A 19,181-nucleotide genomic window follows, 5' to 3' on the forward strand; every position below is an offset into this window, starting at 1 on the left:
TTGCGTTTGATTGCTCCACCCTCAATCTCAGCCGTCCCTTTTTTTGTTTTACATCGGTTTGCTGGATGTGTTCCACGCGTCACCCATGCATTTTCTACCTTCTTGAGCTTTGGAAACCGCGCTAAATCTCAGCCGTCCTTGCGCCGAATAGCGAAAACCCCAAAACTTCCGCGTCTGCTCCGCTTCCTCTGCCCAAGAACCAAGAACAGAGAGACCCCCTTAAAACAGACCTATAAAACACGTTGTGGTTCTCTTTCGCTGACCTCCAATACAAACACCAATCCATCTATTAGAAACGACGTCGTTTAGTTCCCGCCAGTGGCATGAGCGGTAACCCTCCAACCTTTGTCTGTATCATGCTTAAGTAAAAGCGAAAGTTTTGCATTTGCTCAATGTTTGTAGATGAAAATAGACCCTTTGTAATGCTTATTTTGTTTAGCTGAATGCTTGTAACTTTGTATCTCAGATGTTAATGCTTTTCTATGAAGTTTCGATTACCGGAATATTGCCTTTTATAGATTTTGCTGTTTCTGACAAAGTATTGGACGTATCAGGAACCGGGGTAACCATCTGAGTTATGGAGACTACTTCTGTTATCCACAAACCCCAAAAGAAAAATCAGAAACTGAATGAAGAAGAGGACATTGATGAGACCAGCAAAAGCTTAGGAAACTTACCTGAGGAGATTCTTCGACACATCCTTTCCTTTCTTCCAACAAAAGATGCTGTTGGGACAAGCGTACTTTCTAAAAGGTGGGAATACCTATGGGATTCTATTCCCAATCTAGATTTTAACCTGTATGGAATCTTGCGTGGTAAGAGAAAGCGTAAGAGAACGCTTTTTATGAATTTTGTGGACAGGGTTCTCTGTCTTCGTGACTCCTATGATATAAAACGATTCGCTCTCTGTTGTGATGTGCTACATGATGCATCTCGTGTTCATACGTGGATCTCTGCTGCAATAAAGCATAATGTTCAAGATTTGAATATTGATCTTGAAATCTTCATCGGAGAATTTTCACTGCCTTATTGCTTGTTTACTTGTGAGACACTCATAAGCTTACACCTTTATATGTCTGGTATACTCAAGCTCCCCACTAAGATTTGTTTCTCCAATCTCAAGGTCTTGACTATGGACAATGTTACATTTTCGGATGATTACTTGACCCAGCAGTTTTTCTCTGGTCTGCCAGTCCTTGAGAAGTTGAAATTATACCTTTGCGGTTGGAGGAATCTCAAGGTTGTGCGCATATCCTCTCCCAAGCTTCAATTTCTGAGCGTAGTGGACTTTGAGAGGCCAGATTTGAGTAATGGGGAAGGTTGTCAGGTTATGATTTCTGGAGTTCGTCTCAAAGAATTTCACTATAGGGGTCTTCTGTTGGGTGAATATCGCTTATATGAGTCATTCAAACTGGAAAAGGCAGAGATTGAGTTACATGAGTCTCAAGCTGATGCCCATGATCGCATGCATAAGCTTCTTGCAGGGCTCTCCAACGTGCAATTCCTAAAACTTTCCTCTGAAGTGGTTATGGTATATATGCCTGCTTCTATGTTTTACCCCCATCCCGTCCAATCTCTTACTATTGAGTCCTACATTAGTTTTATAACGTGTTTGTCATTTTAATTTTGCTTTGTTCCTGTGAGTATTTTAATTTTGATGCATTCTTTATCCTACACTTAGGTTTTGATACATGCAGAAGAACTCCTAACTAATATGCCTACGTTCAATAACCTGAAGGATTTGGAGTTGAATGGAACGTCATTTGATCTTGACTGTGAAGCACTGCTGAAGATATTGCAAAGTTTTCCTTGTCTTGAGAATTTGAAAATTTTGCGGGTAAGCTCACATGATCTACAATGTCTTTTATCTTGTATCTATTCTTTCTTATGAGTGTTGATTTACAATGATGGATAAAACATTTATTTTGAAATGGTCATTTAGGACATCAATCTGTTGTCAAGTTGTGAAGAAGATGATAGGATATTGTGTCCAGTGCCTCCATGTTTCTTGTCGCATCTCAAGTGGATTAAAGTCAATCGTTACGATGTAGATGAGAAGAAGCTTTCTGCCATAAAATTTTTGCTTAAGAAGGCAATTGTCTTGGAAGAAGTAGTTATATCTTCAGTGAATGTTGGAGGGAACTTAGAGAAGCAACTGAAGGCTTGTACACAACTGATGGAGCTTTCTAGAGGGTCACAAAATTGTAAAATTGTTTTGGAATGTTATGATTATTCTGCTAAAAAACAATGTAGGATCGTTTTGTAATGGACTTTTCTTGAGCTCTTGCTCTAGAGAGAAGCTATGAAATTCCTGTCTTTTGGGCCTTTAAATCCCTCAATGATTAAGGTTTTGCTCAATATTTTAGTATTTGCTTTTTATTTTTATTTCTTGTTCTCTCATTGTCTTAGTTCAATTAGGCTACTCTTTTAATTTTTGGATACAAATTTTCTCCAAATCATTTCAGATGAAGTTTCCTTCAATCCACTTTAATAAATGGTTGGGTTCTCAAAAATTAATGTTTGTATGAGTTTTCAAGTTAGTAGAAGAGTAATACATTACTGTTAAAGAATGTTAAAGAAATATGTGAATTTCACGTTATATAGGACCCTAGATATTTATTATAGTGGGTAGGAAAAAAAAAAGACATTAAATTCTGTTTTTTATTTTTCAAAAGAAATAATGTAAATGTAAGGCTTATTCGCCTTCAATCTTGGACCTAGATCCTCTTTATTTTAAATGAAATGAAAGTGATCTATTTAGTTATTTTTAAGAAGTAATTTTGTCGTTTTACCGACTCTAACAGGGAGTACCAATCCTAAAACATTTAGGAACTCCGTGGCGTCCAAGGAGTTGCATCTTTGTCTTAAACTTGCAAACTAGGGGTACTTTTCCAGGTTAATTAGAGCACTCCTTGCGGCGCATTAAAATTATATTTTAGTTATTTTGGTTAAGTAATTTAATCAAAATGGTTTAAATATTCACTTCTCAGCCTCACTATTTTATTGTTTGAAAAAGTTTCTCAGGTTAACTAACTGCATGCTTTTTTTAGGCCATTTGATGTTATATGTGATGCTGACTTCACTGTTTGTTTATAAGAAAGGATCTCGGTAGGGGTGCAAAGGTTGGCGGTTTTTAACCGCCCACTAACCATTAACCGCTCTAACCGCTTAACCGTATCAACCGCTAACTGCCTAACCGTTATAACCGCCTAGCCGTTAGCGGTTAGCGGTTATTGGGTTTACTAACCGTAACCGCTAACCGCCTTTTTATATAATATATTTTTATAATTATAATTATAAAAATATTTATACATATAACATAATCACTTGATCATTAAATCACAATTTTTTTTAAAATAATTAAATCACAATTTGAGTATTAATATATTATCACTATGATTTATATGATTATATCCCATGAGATTGATCATTAAATCATTTGATTATATAATAATAAATTATACATATATAATATGACATAACTCATAAGTATACCAATTCATACTAATACAACAATTAAATATCTAGAGACTTATTTCTAATGTATGTTATAAACTTATAAGTCTATATAAGTCTACATATGCATATGAATAATATAAATGTATAATATTAATACTTAATCATATGATTAAATGACAATTCAAATACTTTATTCAAGACTTCAAGTTTCATATTATTAATATACAATGATGATATGATTCATATAATATTAAATTAAGTAATTGACATTGGATTAAACAATGACCAATGTGTTACTTATAAACACAATTTAAGTATTAATGTATTATCGTTATAATTTTAGTAATTTATATATTATCACTATAATTGATATGATTATATCAAATGATGACTTGATCATTAAATCATATGATTATATAATAAGCCCAAATATTTGGGTCAAATATTTTTTATTTTTCTGTATTTGGGTCAAACATTTGCATATGAATTTGTAGTCAAAACAAAAACAAGAACAAATGTACAAATTTAGGATTGGTGATCCTAAATTTTGGGTCAAATATTTTTGATTTTTTAATATGGGCACTTTTTATAGCAATTGGGCACAAGAAGATATTAAAAATACAAGAAAAAAAAATGAGGGTAAAAGAAAAAGCCCCAAAAAAACTCAATTTTAAAAAAGCGGTTAGCGGGCAATTATTTATTTCGCTAACTGCTAACCGGCGGTTAGTGAAATCTACTAATCACTCAGGCGGTTACGGTTAGCGGTTATTGCCACTAACCGCTAACCGTAACCGCCTTTGCACCCCTAGATCTCGGCAATTTTTTGTTTAAATTGTGAGTAATTTGGATAACAAATATGAGCATCTTCAACAATTGAATGCGGAGAGGCTGAAAAAGATAGTAGTGAGTCTAGTGACTAATGAGGGGCATTGGTGGGTAAGATTGACGGAGAATAACAGATTAGACTTGAAAAAAAAAAAAACTCATATCTAAAATTCAAGTTTTTTTTTTTTTTTTTTGTTTTGTGGACATATCTAAAATTCAAGTTAGTTTTGAGTTTGACGAATCTACTGTAGATAATTGATTAATATTACTTTTTTTTTTTTTTAAAAAAAAAGGTTTTGTTTTTAGAAAAAAATTTATTCATATGAAATGGATATTTGTAAAAATAATAAACAAACCAAACTATGAAATAGTACTCCATTTCTGATCTATTTCTGTCCATCAAACGGCATCTTAATCCTTTTTTTTTTTAAAAAAAAAAAAAAATTCCTCCAAACCCTGACGTTTTAAACTTTTAATGCATCCATCGTGTTGTCCCATAGAAGCAGCAAATACTCAGGTTTTGGAGGGAATGCTGTTCCTTGTTCCCCGCCTAAAAAAAATATTGCCTCCATTAAATGGCCTCCCTTTTTCCCTCAAACCGAAACGCCATTCCATCCACGAGAAGTGCCGTCGTTTAGTTCCTGCCGGTGGCATTAGCGGTTAGTATCCCGCGTTGTTTTTATCATCCTTAAGCCATCGCTCTACACTCTTTTAACATCACAGTCGTACAAATTTTTTTCACTTTTTAATATCACTTTTTAATTTTCTAATACTAATCATTATTTTATTTTTTTTTTAATTTTTTGAAACTATAAGCAGTGTCGTAAGAGTTGTTGTTTGCCAAACACCCTCTATTAAATTCCATGTTTTTTTTTTTTATTATTTTTTAAAGATGTAAAAGTAAGACTTGTTCACCTTTAATCTTAACTAGGTAACTTGTTATTTTTTCATTTTTCTATACTAATCATTATTTTATTTTTTTAATTTTTTTAAACTATGAGTAGTGTTGTGAGAGTTGTTGTTATTTGCCAAACACCCTTTATTAAATTTCATTTTTTTTTTTTTTTTTAAAGATGTAAAAGTAAGACTTGGTCACCTTCAATCGTAGCTAGGTAACTTCTTGTTATGAGATGTTTGTGTGTGATTTTGGTTTGTGCTAATTTTGTTTCTAATTAGTTTTAAATTCCTTAATCTATAAGCTAAATCTGAATTTTATGTGATCAGTGTTTAGTTTTTGTCTTAATTCAGTGTTATTTTGGTTTCTGCTTTTAATTTTTTAAATTAAAAAAAATAAATAAATAAAAAGCCTTTCAAACCATATATAACATGCGCTATGAAAGGCATACTCAATTATGATAGACTCGTGCGGCCACACGAACCCAAAGCAGCAGCTCCCCTTACACGTCCTTTTTTTATTTTTTCTTACATCGATTTGCTGGATGAGTTCCACGCGTCACCCATGCATTTTCCGCTTCCTCTGCCCAAGAACAGAGAGGCCCCCTTCCATTTACTCAAAAAGAGACGTATAAAACACGTTAACTCCACCATATCTTTCCACTTTGTGCTTCTCTTAATCGCTTCCCACCAACACAAACACCAATCCATCTATGAGAAACGCCGTCGTTTAGTTCCCGCCAGTGGCACGAGCGTAACCCTCCAACCTTTGTCTTTATGATGCTTAAAAGTAAAAGCGAAAATTTTGCATTTGCTCATTGTTTGTAGATGAAAATAAATCCCTTTGTAATGCTCATTTTGTTTAGCTGAATGCTTGTAACTTTGTATCTCAGATGTTAATGCTTTTTTATGAAGTTTCCATTACCGGAATATTGCCTTCTATAGATGTTGCTGTTTCTGACATAGTATTGGATGCAACAGGGTAACCATCTGAGTTATGGAGACTACTTGTGTTATTCAAAAACCCCAAAAGAAAAAGCAGAAACTGAATGAAGAAGACATTGATGAGAACCGCAAAAGCTTAGGAAACTTACCTGAGGAGATTCTTCGACACATCCTTTCTTTTCTTCCAACAACTGATGCTGTTAGGACAAGCCTACTTTCTAAAAGGTGGGAGTACCTATGGGATTCAATTCCCAATCTACATTTTAGTGACCGTCCAATCTCGCGTCGTAAGAGAAAGGGCAAGAGGAGCACGCTTTTTATGAATTTTGTGGACAGGGTGCTATGTCTTCGTGATTCCTCTGATATAAAACGATTCACTCTCCGGTGTGATGAGCTACATGATGCATCTCGTGTTCATACGTGGATATCTGCTGCAATAAAGCATAATGTTAAAGAGTTGTATATTGGTCTTCATAACTTCAAAGGAGAATTTTCACTGCCTTGTTGCTTGTTTACCTGTAAGGCACTCACAAGCTTGCACCTTTGTATTCCCTGCATCCTCAAGCTTCCCTCTGCAGTTTGTTTCTCCAAACTCCAGATCTTGACTATCAATAAGGTTACATTTTCGGATGAGTACTTGACCCAGCAGTTTTTCTCTGGTCTACCAGTCCTTGAGAAGTTGGAATTAAACGATTGCTGCTGGGAGAGTCTCAAGGTTGTGCGTATTTCTGCTCCCAACCTTCATTTTCTGCGCATTCATGAATTTGTGAATCGAAATTCGAGATATAGGGAAGGTTGTCAGGTTATGATTTTTGGAGGTTGTCTCAAAAAATTTCATTACAGTGGTCTTCTGTTCAACGAATATTGCTTATATGAGTCGATCAAACTGGAAAAGGCAGTGATTTCTACTCGAGCTTATAATCCATCACAGCAAATAACCTATTGCATGTATAACCTTCTTAAAGGGCTCTCCAACGTTGAACTCCTAAGACTTTCCTATGATGAGGTGAAGGTAAAAAATTCTTCTGCCCAAGAAAAATGAAAAAAAGTAATCTTATTTATGTTTCTTGTTTGCTAATCTCATAATTATTAATCATTCTCCACCATGATTTTAGATCATGTATGCATTGCTTTTATCTTTTGCTTAGGTTTTGATACATGGAGCAGAACTCCTACCTCATTTGCCAATGTTCAATAACTTGAAGAATTTGTCGTTCAATGGATCGTCCGTAGATCTTGACGGTGAAGCACTGCTGAATATATTACAAAGAACTCCTTGTCTTGAGAATTTGGAATTTTTTATGGTAACCTCTCTTGATCTTGATGCACAGTGTCTATTATCTTGTATCTGTTCTTTCTTATGAGTGTTGATTTACAATGATGAATAAAACATTTATTTTGAAATGGTCATTTAGGGGATCAGTCTGTCGTCGGATTCTGAAGAAGCTGATAGGATATTGTATCCAGTGCCTTCATGTTTTTCGTCTCATCTCAAGTGGATTAAAGTCAATTGTTATGGAGTAGAGAATATGCTTTCTGCCATAAAAATTTTGCTCAACAAGGCAGTTGTCTTGGAAGAAATAATTATATCTTCTTTAAAGCATCGTGGAGGGAACATAGATAAGCGAATGAAGGCTTGTAAACAATTAAAGGAGCTTCCTAGAGTGTCACAAAATTGTAAAATTGTTTTGAAATGGTCTTACTATCCTGCCGGTAAAGAATGTGAATTCGTTTTGTAATGAACTTCTCTTGAGCTCTCTCTCTAGAGAGAAGCTATGAAATTCCTGTTTTTTTGGAAATATTGTACGTGCAAATTTTGTAATAACTAGTTATAAGGTTATTCTCAATATTTTGTGATCAGTATTTGCTTTTTATTTCTTGTTCTCTCATTGTCTTAATTCAATTAAGCTACTCTTTTAAGTTTTGGTATATTGGTAGTGTTGTTTTATGCAATACAAGCGAAAGAGGGTTAGAGCTCTCTCTCTCTCTCTCTCTCTCTCTCTCTCTCACAGTAGCTTTCCTTTGTGATGTTAATAATTAATGCATAGTTGTTACCACATTTATTGATAATTAATTTAGCAGTGTAATGGATAGGGAGTATAGCTTGCCGTTTGGCTATTGTTGAACCTTGAGCTTTCCTTTCTTGTAGAAGTCCGAGCTTGAGTCTTTTGCGGACTTGTAGACTTCTAGTACCTCAGTGGCCTCTACCTCCCCCAGCTAGAGTGAGTTTCAGGCTTCACTCCTGGGCTCAAATGGATTGTTCACTCGATTCTTAACACTTTGAACCAAAAAAAGAAAGGAAAAAAAAAAAGTGCTCGGGAAATTAGACAAGATGTGAAAATCAACATTATTATTATTATTATTTTTTAATAAAATAAGAGAAGGGAAAACTGAGTAGATAAAAATAGTAAATAAGAAGAGGAATGCTTCACTTCATTCATCTCCCCCACCGTCTTCACTTCCAGACTATTTAATTTCAAAATCATATTAAGATTTGAAAAAGCTGTACAATTAAAATACCTTAAAAAAATTATAGGACGTGTGATATCGATTGATCTTTTTTCTTTTTTCAAATCCTGACGTTTTACTGCATCCAACGTGTTGTCAGATCAACAACAGCAAATACTCCGGTTTTGGGAATGCTGTTGCTTCTTCTTCTTCACCTTTTGGCTTTCTTTGGTAAAAGGGTTGAAATTGGCCTTAGATACTATTTATTACTATTATTTTAAAAAATTAATATTAAAATATGCTAATTTTTTATATTAAATTATTATTTAAATAAAAAAATTATTAGAAAATAATTTTTTTTTATTTTTTCACACTACTTTCTTATTTTTTTTTTTTATACTAAACATTCTTATTTTTTTTTACATCAATTTACATTAACTAGAGTGTCTAGACCAACCATTTTACCCTACACCGCCTTTGGTCCAGCCTCCTCCCATTTTATTTTACCCCTTCTGCAACCAAAGTTGGGTCCCTACACCTTCTGCATCTCCACTTCTTCTTCTTCTTCTTCTGCAGGGGTTATCGTTAAAGCCTTCTTACACCCGACATGAAGTCCGCCAGATAGCTCTAGATCCTAACTCTTAACATTTATTTCTCTCAAAAACATTACGTTTTTTATGTTTTCAAAGGACATTAATCATCTAAAACTGATTTTGTTTTCAGTTTTGCTAAACAAAATTATTAAGAAAAAAAAATACAAGAACCAAGTTGATGGAGTTGCCTAGAGGGTCACAAAATTGTATCATTGTTTTGGAATGGTACGAATGGTCAAAAAAATGTAAAATCATTTTGTAATGAGCTTTTCTTGAGCACTCTCTCTAGAAAAAAGCCATTAAATTCCATGTTTTTTTTTTTTAAAGATGTAAAAGTAAGATTTGTTCGCCGTCAATCTTAGCTGGGTAACTTCTTGTTATGAGATGTTTGTGTGTGATTTTGGTTTGTGCTAATTTTTTTCTAATTAGTTTTAAATTCCTTAATCTGTAAGCTAAATCTCAATTTTATGTACTCAGTGTTTGGTTTTTGTAATTAATTCAGTGTTATTTTATTTTATTTTTTTAAGGAAAATCATTCTTATCTCATTCATAGAGAAATCAAGAGCATTAAAACTCTTATAATCACATAACATAATGTTCTGAAAGATCATAACTGAAGTTAAAAGATTATACATCAAAGACGTCAAACATTTGCTAATTTATAACTAATCTTCGGTTAAAATAACAAATTTATGCTAAACAAACACAAATTAATGCGGAGATAACTCTTATTTATAGACTCCAGAATCAAAATGCACAGTTCAATGTTATTTGTAATGCTGTCTTTGGAAAATTGACTGCAGTCTTTAATTATGCTATTAATTTTTTTAAATTCAATTTTTTTTTTTAACAAAATTCATTTAAAGCATAACATGCGCAATGAAAGGCCTATTCAATTCGAAGAGACTCGTGCGGCCACACGAACCCCAAAGCAGCTCCCCTTACACTTCCTTATGCGTTCGATTGCTCCACCCTCAATCTCAGCCGTCCCTTTTTTTGTTTTTTTACATCGGTTTGCTGGGTCTGTTCCACGCGTCACCCATGAATTTTCTACTTTCTTGAGCTTTGAAAACCGCACCAAAGCTCATACCATCATGAATTTTTACTTCCGCGTCTGCTCCGCTTCCTCTGCCCAAGAACCAAGTCTTGTAAAACACGTTACCTCCACCATTACTCAAAAACAAACATCCTTTTCCCTTTTCATTACTCAAAAACAGACATATAAAACACTTTACCTCCACCAAATCTTTCTACTTTGTGGTTCTTTTTCGCTGCCCTACAACTCAAACACCAATCCATCTATGATAAACGCCGTCGTATTGTTCCCGCCAGTGGCATGAGAGGTAACCCTCCAACCTTTGTCTTTATCATGCTCAAGTAAAAGCGAAAATTTTGCATTTGCTCAATGTTTGTAGATGAAAATAAAACCCTTTGTAATGCTCATTTTGTTTAGCTGCATGCTTGTAACTTTGTATCTCAGATGTTAATGCTTTTCTATGAAGTTTCCATTACCGGAATATTGCCTTTTATACATGTTGCTGTTTTTGACAAAGTATTGGATATATCAGGGTAACACCATCTGAGTTATGGAGACTACTTCTGTTATTCAAAAACCCCAACAGAAAAAGCAGAAACTGAATGAAGAAGAGGACATTGATGAGAACAGCAAGAGCTTAGGAAACTTACCTCAGGAGATTCTTCGACACATCCTTTCCTTTCTTCCAACAAAAGATGCTGTTAGGATAAGCCTAGTTTCTAAAAGGTGGGAATACCTATGGGCTTCAATTCCCAATCTAGATTTTAACGTGTATCGAATCTCGCGTAATAAGACGCGCAAGAGAACTCCGCTTTTTGAGAGAACGCTTTTTATGAATTTTGTGGACAGGGTGCTATGTCTTCGTGATTCCTCTGATATAAAACGATTCACTCTCTGTTGTGATGTGCTACATGATGCATCTCGTGTTCATACGTGGATATCTGCTGCAATAAAGCATAATGTTCAAGAGTTGCATATTGATCTGGAAAACTTCAAAGGAGAATTTTCATTGCCTTATTGCTTGTTTACTAGTAGGACACTCACAAGCTTGCACCTTCGTATGCGCTGTATTCTCAATCTTCCCACTACAATTTGGTTCTCAAATCTCAAGATCTTGACTATCCAAAATGTTAGATTTTCGGATGAGTGCTTGACACAGCAGTTTTTCTCTGGTCTGCCGGTGGTTGAGAAGTTGCGGTTACAATATTGCAGGTGGGGGAGTCTCAAGGTTGTGCGTATTTCTGCTCCCAACCTTAATTTTCTGAGCATTCAGGAATATGAGGGGGAAGGTTGTCAGGTTATGATTTTTGGAGTTTGTCTCAAAGAATTTCATTACAGTGGTCGTCTGTTCAACGAATATTGCTTATATGAGTCAATCAAACTGGAAAAGGCAGAGATTTCTATTTGTTGTTTTAATGCATCAGAACAAAAAGTCCATCGCATGTATAACCTTCTTACAGGGCTCTCCAATGTTGAATTCCTAAGACTTTCCTCTCTTGTGCTGAGGTTAAAGCTGAGGGTAAAAAATTCTTCTGCCCAAGAAAAATGAAAAAAAAAAATCGTAATTCTAATTTATGTTTCTTGTTTGCTAATCTCATAATTATTAATCATTCTCCACCATGATTTTAGATCATGTATGCATTGCTTTCATCTTTTGCGTAGGTTTTGATACGTGGAGCAGAACTCCTACCTCATTTGCCAATGTTCAATAACTTGAAGAATTTGTCGTTAGATGGATTTTCAGTAGATCTTGACGATGAAGCACTGCTGAAGATATTACAAAGAACTCCTTGTCTTGAGAATTTGGAATTTTTGTCGGTAACCTCTCTTGATCTTGATGCACAATGTCTACTATCTTAAAGAAGTGTTGATTTACATTTACAATGATGAATAAAACATTTTTTTTGAAATGGTCATTTAGGGGATCGGTCTGTCGTCAGATTCTGAAGAAGCTAATGGGATATTGTATCCCGTGCCTTCATGTTTTTTGTCTCATCTCAAGTGGATTAAAGTCAATTGTTTTCCGTCTCATCTCCTTCGGTGCATTAAAGTCAATTGTAATGATGAAGTAGAGAAGGTGCTTCCTGCCATAAAAATTTTGCTCAAGAAGGCATTTGTCTTGGAAGAAATAATTATATTTTCTTTAAAGCATCGTGGATGTAACTTAGATAAGCAACTGAAGTCTAAGGCTTGTAAACAATTGATTGAGTTTCCTAGAGTGTCACAAAATTGTAAAATTGTTTTGAACTTGGAATGAATGAAAATCGTTTTGTAATGAACTTCTCTTGTGCTCAAATCTTGTAATATAACTAGTTTTAAATCCCTCAATGTAGAAGGTTATGCTCAATATTTTGTGATCAGTATTAGCTTTTTATTTTAATTTCTTGTTCTCTCATTGTCTTAATTCAATTAATCTTCTCCTTTAATTTTTTGGTGTATTGGTGGTGTTGTTTTATGCAAATACAAGGGGAAAAGGGAAAGGGGGTAAGAGCACATTCAGTAGCTTTCCTTTAGAATGAAACCACTTTTTGCTTTCAAATTGAAATCTCGTTGCTCAATGCTTGGCTATAACTACTGTTATTTCGAAGATATGTAATTATATGTATTTCTTGGCTAATTCGTCACGTCTTTTGTGGATGTATGCATGCTATTTCCTTCAACAATGGCAATAGGTTTGTTCTACAAAAAGGTCTATTTGTGATTCTGAAAACTATTTGATTATGTTTTGACGCTTTTCCTGTTTTAAAGAGTTGTTTTAGATTTAAAAATAAAATGAAGGAAGAAATAGATGTTTTTTTTTTATATGTCCACATAAGAGAAGGGAGAGGGGAGATTTGGCGTGGTCTACTGCCGATTGAGCTATCCTTTGGGGATGAAGAAATATATGTTAATAATGCATAGTTAGCACATTTATTGACAATTAAATTTAGCAGTGTAAGAACATTCATAGCAGCTTAACCAGACTAGTTTTTTTTTTTTAAAAAAACTATTTAGGTGAGCCAAATTACTAAAAATGGCAAAAAAACACTTCCCAATAATCTCACCAAAATAGTGATTTTTGTTTGGTATTCACTCACAAAATGAATAAAAAAATAAATAATATAATTTTTCTCTCTCCCTATTCTTTGAAAAAAGTTCTTTTCAAAAAAAAAATAAAGAAATATTTAAAAAATAATATTTCAATAAAATAGTGAAAGTTGACCATTAAAATAGTGATGTTGCTGTAGTGCTTTTAAAAAGTAGGTAGTTTAAATAGAGAATTTCTCAAAAAAAAAAAAAAAAAAAAGTTAAAATAGAGAAAATTGTACTTTTAAAATTTGAGGAGACGACTAATAATACTCTAATGGAGAGGGAGTATAGCTTGCCATTTGGCTATTGTTGAACCTTGGGCTTTTCCAAAAAAAAAAAAACTTTTTGCCCATGGATGAGTATACCAGCTCCACCATTGATAACATTGCTTTCAAATTATTTTCACTTTTATGTCGTATAACAGCAACAAAAACCCTATTACAAGTGTTTGTCAAAAAACCAATTTCAATTGTTAAAACTATTTTTTCCAACCTGGAAAGGGATATTTTTTTTCTTCTCATTAACAATTATTTAGACTGATGGTCGAATATAAATAAAAACAGTTTTTGCAATAAATTACAACAACTACATTGGATTGACACGTCCTCTCCATCTCAGCCGTTAAACTCCTGCCTACTGATCAAAGGCTTCAAACTATTCTCCCAATATCTTTTAGATTCTCTCCGCATCAAATAGCAAAAAACCCTTTAACTTCCTCGTTTGCTCCCCTTTCCCGCTCACTCTTTCCCCAGAGACTCCCTTCCTTGAAACAAAAACGCGTTTCCTCCACCAAATATTTTTCCCTTTGTGGTTATCTTTTGCTGAAGGCCAACCGAAACGCCGTCGTTGAGTTCCGGCCAGTGGCCTGAGCGGTAATCATCCATCCAGCCTTTGTTTTCATGATCCTTAAGTGCTTTGCGTATGCGCCTTTATTACATTCCTAGTACTTTGTTTCATCGTATTAAGAAAAAGTTAAAGAAATGGTGACAAATGCTCTGAGATAACAATATCTGAATTACTCAATAGAATAAATTTTTGTATTTAAATAATTTTATGTTGGAGTTCCTTTAGAAATAATTTTGATTGCTCAAAATTTTCACGAAATGAGGAAAAAGTAATTAAAAAACTAGAGCTCAAGTTAATGGTCGTTTTCTGTTCCTTTCTTGATTTTGTTTAATGTTAGAAATGTGAATATGAATGCTGAGAAAAATCAATCAGTAAATAATGGGGTGTTTTGTATAAGGATCTTTCAATCTGGTCAAGATTCTGAAACAGCAAAAATTCTGCATCAGCTCTTGATTGTAGCTGAAAATAATTCTATTAGTAATGCTCTTAGCTTATCAACTGTGTTTAGCTGAAATAGCCTTTTATAGAAAAAAGTATTGGATGTATCAGGGGTGCCATCTGAGTTATGGAGACAACTTCTCTTATTCAAAAGCCCCAAAAGCAGCAGAAACTGAATGAAGAACATGACGTTGATGGGAACAGCAAATGCTTAAGTAACTTACCTGAGGAGGTTCTTCTAGACATCCTTTCTCTTCTTCCAACAAAAGACGCCATTAGGACAAGTGTACTTTCTAAAAGGTGGGATTACCTGTGGGCTTCTATTCCCAATCTAGTTTTTGAACAATCCTTACCTGCCAAGAGAACGCTTTTGATGAATTTTGTGGATAGGGCGCTTTGTCTTCGTGATTCCTCTGATATAAAACGATTCACTCTCTGTTGTGATGTGCTCTGTGATGCATCTCGTGTTAATACGTGGATCTCTGCCGTAGTAAGACATAATGTTCAAGAGTTGTGTATTGAGCTTGACAACTTTGAAGGAGTATTTTCACTGCCTTATTGCTTATTTACTTGTAAGACACTGACAAGTTTACATCTTGAAATGCCCTATATGCTCAAGCTTCCCACTACAATTTGCTTCTCAAATCTAAAGATCTTGACTATTTGTAAGGTTACATTTTTGGATGAGTACTTAACCCAGCAGCTTTTTTCTGGTCTGCCAGTCCTTGAGAAGTTCACATTATTCGGTTGTAGCTGGGGGGGTCTCAAGTCTGTGAGTATTTCTGCTCCCAAGCTACATTCACTGTGCATAATTGAAACGGAGATGCTAGATGATGATTTTTGGAGTTATAGTGATGTTTGTCAGGTTATGATTGCTGGAGATAGTCTCAAAGAATTTTATTACATGGGTCTTCTGTGTAGCGACTATTGCTTATATAAGTCATTCTCACTGGAAAATGTAGTTATTGATATTAACGAAGATTATATATCAGACCATGATTATATACCAAAAGAAATTACTCATGGTATGTATAAGCTTCTTATAGGGCTCTCCAACGTAAAATCCCTAAGACTTTCCTCTGACGTGGTTGAGGTATGTCTGCTTCTCTCCTTGTAAATTCAAATTATAGTGTAATATGTCATTCTATGTTTTCATGCTATTTAACTTGTGATAGATGTTACACGAGCATTCTTGTGGATAGGGAAATGTCATGACTCACATAAAGAGTCTTGATTCCTGATGAATAAATTATAATGCAGATTAAACTCAAGTCTGAAATCATTTCATCAACAATTGACAAACAATTTGATCATATTCAATACTTTTTAACTTTTGCTTGCAAAACACTGTCTATGAGGGTCGCTTCTCTTGTATACTTTTAGTGTACATGAACTTTTCTTTCTAATAAATTATTATTCATCAAAAACACTGTCTATGAGGGTTTATCAAGTCGTTTGGTCCTCAGCGTAATGCTTGGCACTTAGTAAATGGATTGGAAAAGGCATCTACTCAAGGGGGAGCATAGTCATTCTGTTAGAGGTTCACGCATGAGAGAACGATTAACTAGAGTATCCACGTGTGATGGAATCCTACATTGAGTGGTACCAATAATAGTGAGTAATTGGTATAACTTTATGAGATCTTAATCAATTAGTTTAAACTGTTAGGTTACGGTGGTCTCCCAACATGTGTATCCTGATATCAATTGACAAAATGTTCAATTAATTTAAACCTTTAGGTTGTGGTGGTCTCCCAACATGTATTATGATCTCACTTGAGAGATTTTCCAAGGTGTTTCGCTCCCTTGTAACATGTGACACTCCTATTAAAGATCCTGTCATTCTTTGCCAACTTCAAAGAACAATTATGTTATAGATTTAGGTTTTCTCTTCAATGTCAAAGAAGGTTGTAGTTTGGTGATTAACCATTTGTTTGTCATGTTAATTGCTTTAGTAATGAGAATTCTCTTTTTTTTTTTTCTTTTTTTTTTCATTAAAAAAAAAACCCAGAATATTTTTCTTCTTTTGCTTTGTAAGACTTGAACCAAAGTCTTACCCCCATCCCATCCAGTCTCTTACTATTGAATCGTACAACATTAGCGATTAGGTTTTTGTTTAATTCTAAGTTATTCTTCTCCGTTGCTTGTCTCTCCACCATTATCCCAGCATGCTTATATAATGTGTATGTCATTTTTATTTGCTTTGTTCCTGGAAGTATTTTAATTATGTTGCATTGCTTTATCCTGTGCTTAGGTTCTGATAAATGCGGAAGAACTTCTACCTCATATTCCTATTTTCAATAACCTGATAGATTTGGTATTCCATGGTTGCTCAATAGATCTTGACTCTGCAACACTATTGAAGATTTTGCAAAATTCTCCTTGTCTTGAGAGACTGCAATTTTTGGGGGTAACCTCACCTTAACCACAATACTACAATGTTTACTATCTTGTATTTGTTCCATCTTATTATTTGTTGATTTACAATGATGGATAACATTTATTTTGAAATGATCATTTAGGGATTCAATCTGCCCTTTAATTATGAGGAAGAGGATACAATATTGGACACCGTGCCTCCATGTTTCTTGTCCCATCTCAAGTGGATTGGAGTCAATAGTTTTCGAGTTAATAAGAAGTTTCTTTCTGCTTTAAGGATTTTCCTCAACAAGGCAATTGTCTTGGAAAACATAGTTATATTTTTCTTAGGTAATGATCTTGAAGGGAACTTAGAGAGGCAAGACGAGGCTTGTGAACAATTGATGGAGCTCCCTACAGGACCACAAAATTGTAAAATTGTTTTGAAATGGTATGAATGGCCAAAAACATGTGAAATAGTTTTGCAATGATCTTTTCTTGAGCGCTTGGTCTAGGAAAAACCCTTTAAATTCATGTGTTTTTTTTTTTTTTGAAAGATTGTAAAGTATGGCTTGTTCGCCATCTACCTTACCTAAGTAAGTTGCTTTTATCTAATTTTTGTGTGTGGGAATTTGGTTTGTGCTAATTTCGTTATAATTAGTCTCAAATCCTTTATTCTATATGCTAATTCTCAATTTTATGTGATCAATGCTTTTTTTTTTTTTATTATTATTATTTTTATATCTCTTTGGTTCTCTACTTTTTTGTCTTAATTCAGTGTCATTTGTGATGATATTTTGGAAAATTGATTGCATACTAATTCTTTTATTTTTTGGCGTATTCGTAGTTTTTTGTTTTTTTTTTAATCTATTCAATATAACGGATTGATGCTGACATGGCATTTGACAGTTTTTGTAAAAAAAAAAAAAATTGAGTAATGTTATGAACCATCTTTTTATATATTTTTTTTATTATCTCAAAGTTGATGTAACTTTTAAAATTACCATTGAATTTATGATTGATTACTATTAGATTTTGATCTAATTGTGATTTTAAAAGCCACAATAAATTTGAGATGATCAACAAATTGTCCCTACCAGTACTTCACAAAAATTAGATGAAAATCTACATAGAGATGTTTCGATATTAATTTATACTTTAGTAATAGAAATAGATTTTTTGAATTCTTAACGTATTTTATTGTATAGATTTTCCTTTTTAAGTCCCAATAATTGTTTTCAAACTAAATTAGTAGAATTTGACTATATCAATCTTTATCACTTTTGAAACACAATGAAATATTTAACATACTAACATAATAAAAGGATAAATAGTAATATGATAACATCCCAACAGAGCAATCTTTAACACCTTTTTTCTCCAAACGCTGACGTTTTACTTCATCCAATCAGCAACTGCAAATGCTCAGGTTTTGGAGGGAATTCTTATCCTTATTCCCCGCCAAAAAATAGACCTATAAAAAAACATTCCCCCATCCCTTTCTTGATTCACTTCGCTTCCCCCTACTGAAACACCAATCCACCCACGAGAAGCGCCATCGTTTAGTTCCTGCCGGTGGCATTATAACTATCCAGCCTTTGTGTTTATCATTCTTTAAGATTTCAGTCTTTGTTATCTGATTTCCAACTTTTCTCTCCCACTCGTTTTGTAATTTTCTCTTCGCAATCATTTCTTTAGGATTATCATGACCATCTTGCCTTGTTTTACTCACGGATTGTTTGGCATAGGTTTTGTTAGAATAATGTAAGATCTTTTTCATATTAGTCTTAGATTTATTTTTTCTTACTATAATCCTCTGTTTTTATTAAAATTTTTGTGGTTCAATTGTAAAATCAAGTCATTCAAATATTATCTTATTGTATTTTATTTATTATAACAGGGATCTTTCAATCTGGCCAAGATTCTGTAACGTTAAAAATTCTGTAATAGTTCATGTTTATAGCTTGAAATTTTTTTCTTCCTAAAGCTCTGTATTTTGTTTAATTTTTCTGACAAAGTATTGGGGATATAGGGGAACATCTGAATATGGAGGCAAATTCAGTTATTCATAAACCCAAAAGGCAGAAACTGAATGAAAAACAAGGCATTGAGGGGCAAAGCAAATGCTTTGGTAACTTACCAGATGTGGTTCTTCGACACATTCTTTCCTTTCTTCCCATAAAAGATGCTGTTAGAACGAGTGTACTTTCTAAAAGGTGGGAATTCCTTTGGACTTCTAATCCCAATCTTAATTTTGGAGAAGCTGTGCCT

The 19,181-nt window shown here is 33.9% G+C and overlaps 4 protein-coding genes across 4 annotated transcripts; all 4 read left to right on the forward strand.

Annotated features, from left to right (window-relative positions):
• The first annotated feature begins 577 nt into the window (after positions 1-577).
• LOC132170087 (F-box/LRR-repeat protein At3g26922-like) lies at positions 578-6,164 on the forward strand. The gene is made up of 4 exons (XM_059580994.1): positions 578-1,531; positions 1,682-1,837; positions 1,943-2,165; positions 6,094-6,164. Exons 1-4 carry the CDS (start codon positions 578-580, stop codon positions 6,162-6,164), a joined length of 1,404 nt encoding a protein of 467 aa, XP_059436977.1.
• Positions 6,165-6,175: 11 nt separating this feature from the next.
• LOC132170088 (F-box/LRR-repeat protein At4g14103-like) lies at positions 6,176-7,862 on the forward strand. The gene is made up of 3 exons (XM_059580995.1): positions 6,176-7,135; positions 7,272-7,427; positions 7,539-7,862. The coding sequence occupies exons 1-3, from the start codon at positions 6,176-6,178 to the stop codon at positions 7,860-7,862; spliced, it is 1,440 nt and encodes a 479-aa protein (XP_059436978.1).
• A 2,888-nt stretch (positions 7,863-10,750) lies between these two features.
• LOC132170089 (F-box/LRR-repeat protein At3g58900-like) lies at positions 10,751-12,060 on the forward strand. Its single transcript, XM_059580997.1, has 2 exons — positions 10,751-11,719; positions 11,863-12,060. The coding sequence occupies exons 1-2, from the start codon at positions 10,751-10,753 to the stop codon at positions 12,058-12,060; spliced, it is 1,167 nt and encodes a 388-aa protein (XP_059436980.1).
• A 1,927-nt stretch (positions 12,061-13,987) lies between these two features.
• LOC132171933 (F-box protein At4g22280-like) lies at positions 13,988-17,532 on the forward strand. Its single transcript, XM_059583351.1, has 4 exons — positions 13,988-14,141; positions 14,665-15,646; positions 16,807-16,962; positions 17,075-17,532. Exons 2-4 carry the CDS (start codon positions 14,681-14,683, stop codon positions 17,399-17,401), a joined length of 1,449 nt encoding a protein of 482 aa, XP_059439334.1. The 5' UTR covers positions 13,988-14,141; positions 14,665-14,680; the 3' UTR covers positions 17,402-17,532.
• Positions 17,533-19,181: the final 1,649 nt, after the last annotated feature.

The sequence above is a fragment of the Corylus avellana genome, chromosome ca2, assembly GCF_901000735.1.
Source record: "Corylus avellana chromosome ca2, CavTom2PMs-1.0".
Taxonomy (NCBI): domain Eukaryota; kingdom Viridiplantae; phylum Streptophyta; class Magnoliopsida; order Fagales; family Betulaceae; genus Corylus; species Corylus avellana.

Coding starts and splice junctions, on each gene's coding strand:
- LOC132170089 (XM_059580997.1), top strand. CDS start 10,751: ATGGAGACTACTTCTGTTATTCAAAAACCCCAACAGAAAAAGCAGAAA. Junction 11,720..11,862: donor TGCTGAGGTTAAAGCTGAGG/GTAAAAAATTCT, acceptor TCTTTTGCGTAG/GTTTTGATACGTGGAGCAGA.
- LOC132171933 (XM_059583351.1), top strand. CDS start 14,681: ATGGAGACAACTTCTCTTATTCAAAAGCCCCAAAAGCAGCAGAAACTG. Junction 15,647..16,806: donor TTTCCTCTGACGTGGTTGAG/GTATGTCTGCTT, acceptor TCCTGTGCTTAG/GTTCTGATAAATGCGGAAGA. Junction 16,963..17,074: donor AGAGACTGCAATTTTTGGGG/GTAACCTCACCT, acceptor ATGATCATTTAG/GGATTCAATCTGCCCTTTAA.
- LOC132170088 (XM_059580995.1), top strand. CDS start 6,176: ATGGAGACTACTTGTGTTATTCAAAAACCCCAAAAGAAAAAGCAGAAA. Junction 7,136..7,271: donor TTTCCTATGATGAGGTGAAG/GTAAAAAATTCT, acceptor TCTTTTGCTTAG/GTTTTGATACATGGAGCAGA. Junction 7,428..7,538: donor AGAATTTGGAATTTTTTATG/GTAACCTCTCTT, acceptor ATGGTCATTTAG/GGGATCAGTCTGTCGTCGGA.
- LOC132170087 (XM_059580994.1), top strand. CDS start 578: ATGGAGACTACTTCTGTTATCCACAAACCCCAAAAGAAAAATCAGAAA. Junction 1,532..1,681: donor TTTCCTCTGAAGTGGTTATG/GTATATATGCCT, acceptor TCCTACACTTAG/GTTTTGATACATGCAGAAGA. Junction 1,838..1,942: donor AGAATTTGAAAATTTTGCGG/GTAAGCTCACAT, acceptor ATGGTCATTTAG/GACATCAATCTGTTGTCAAG.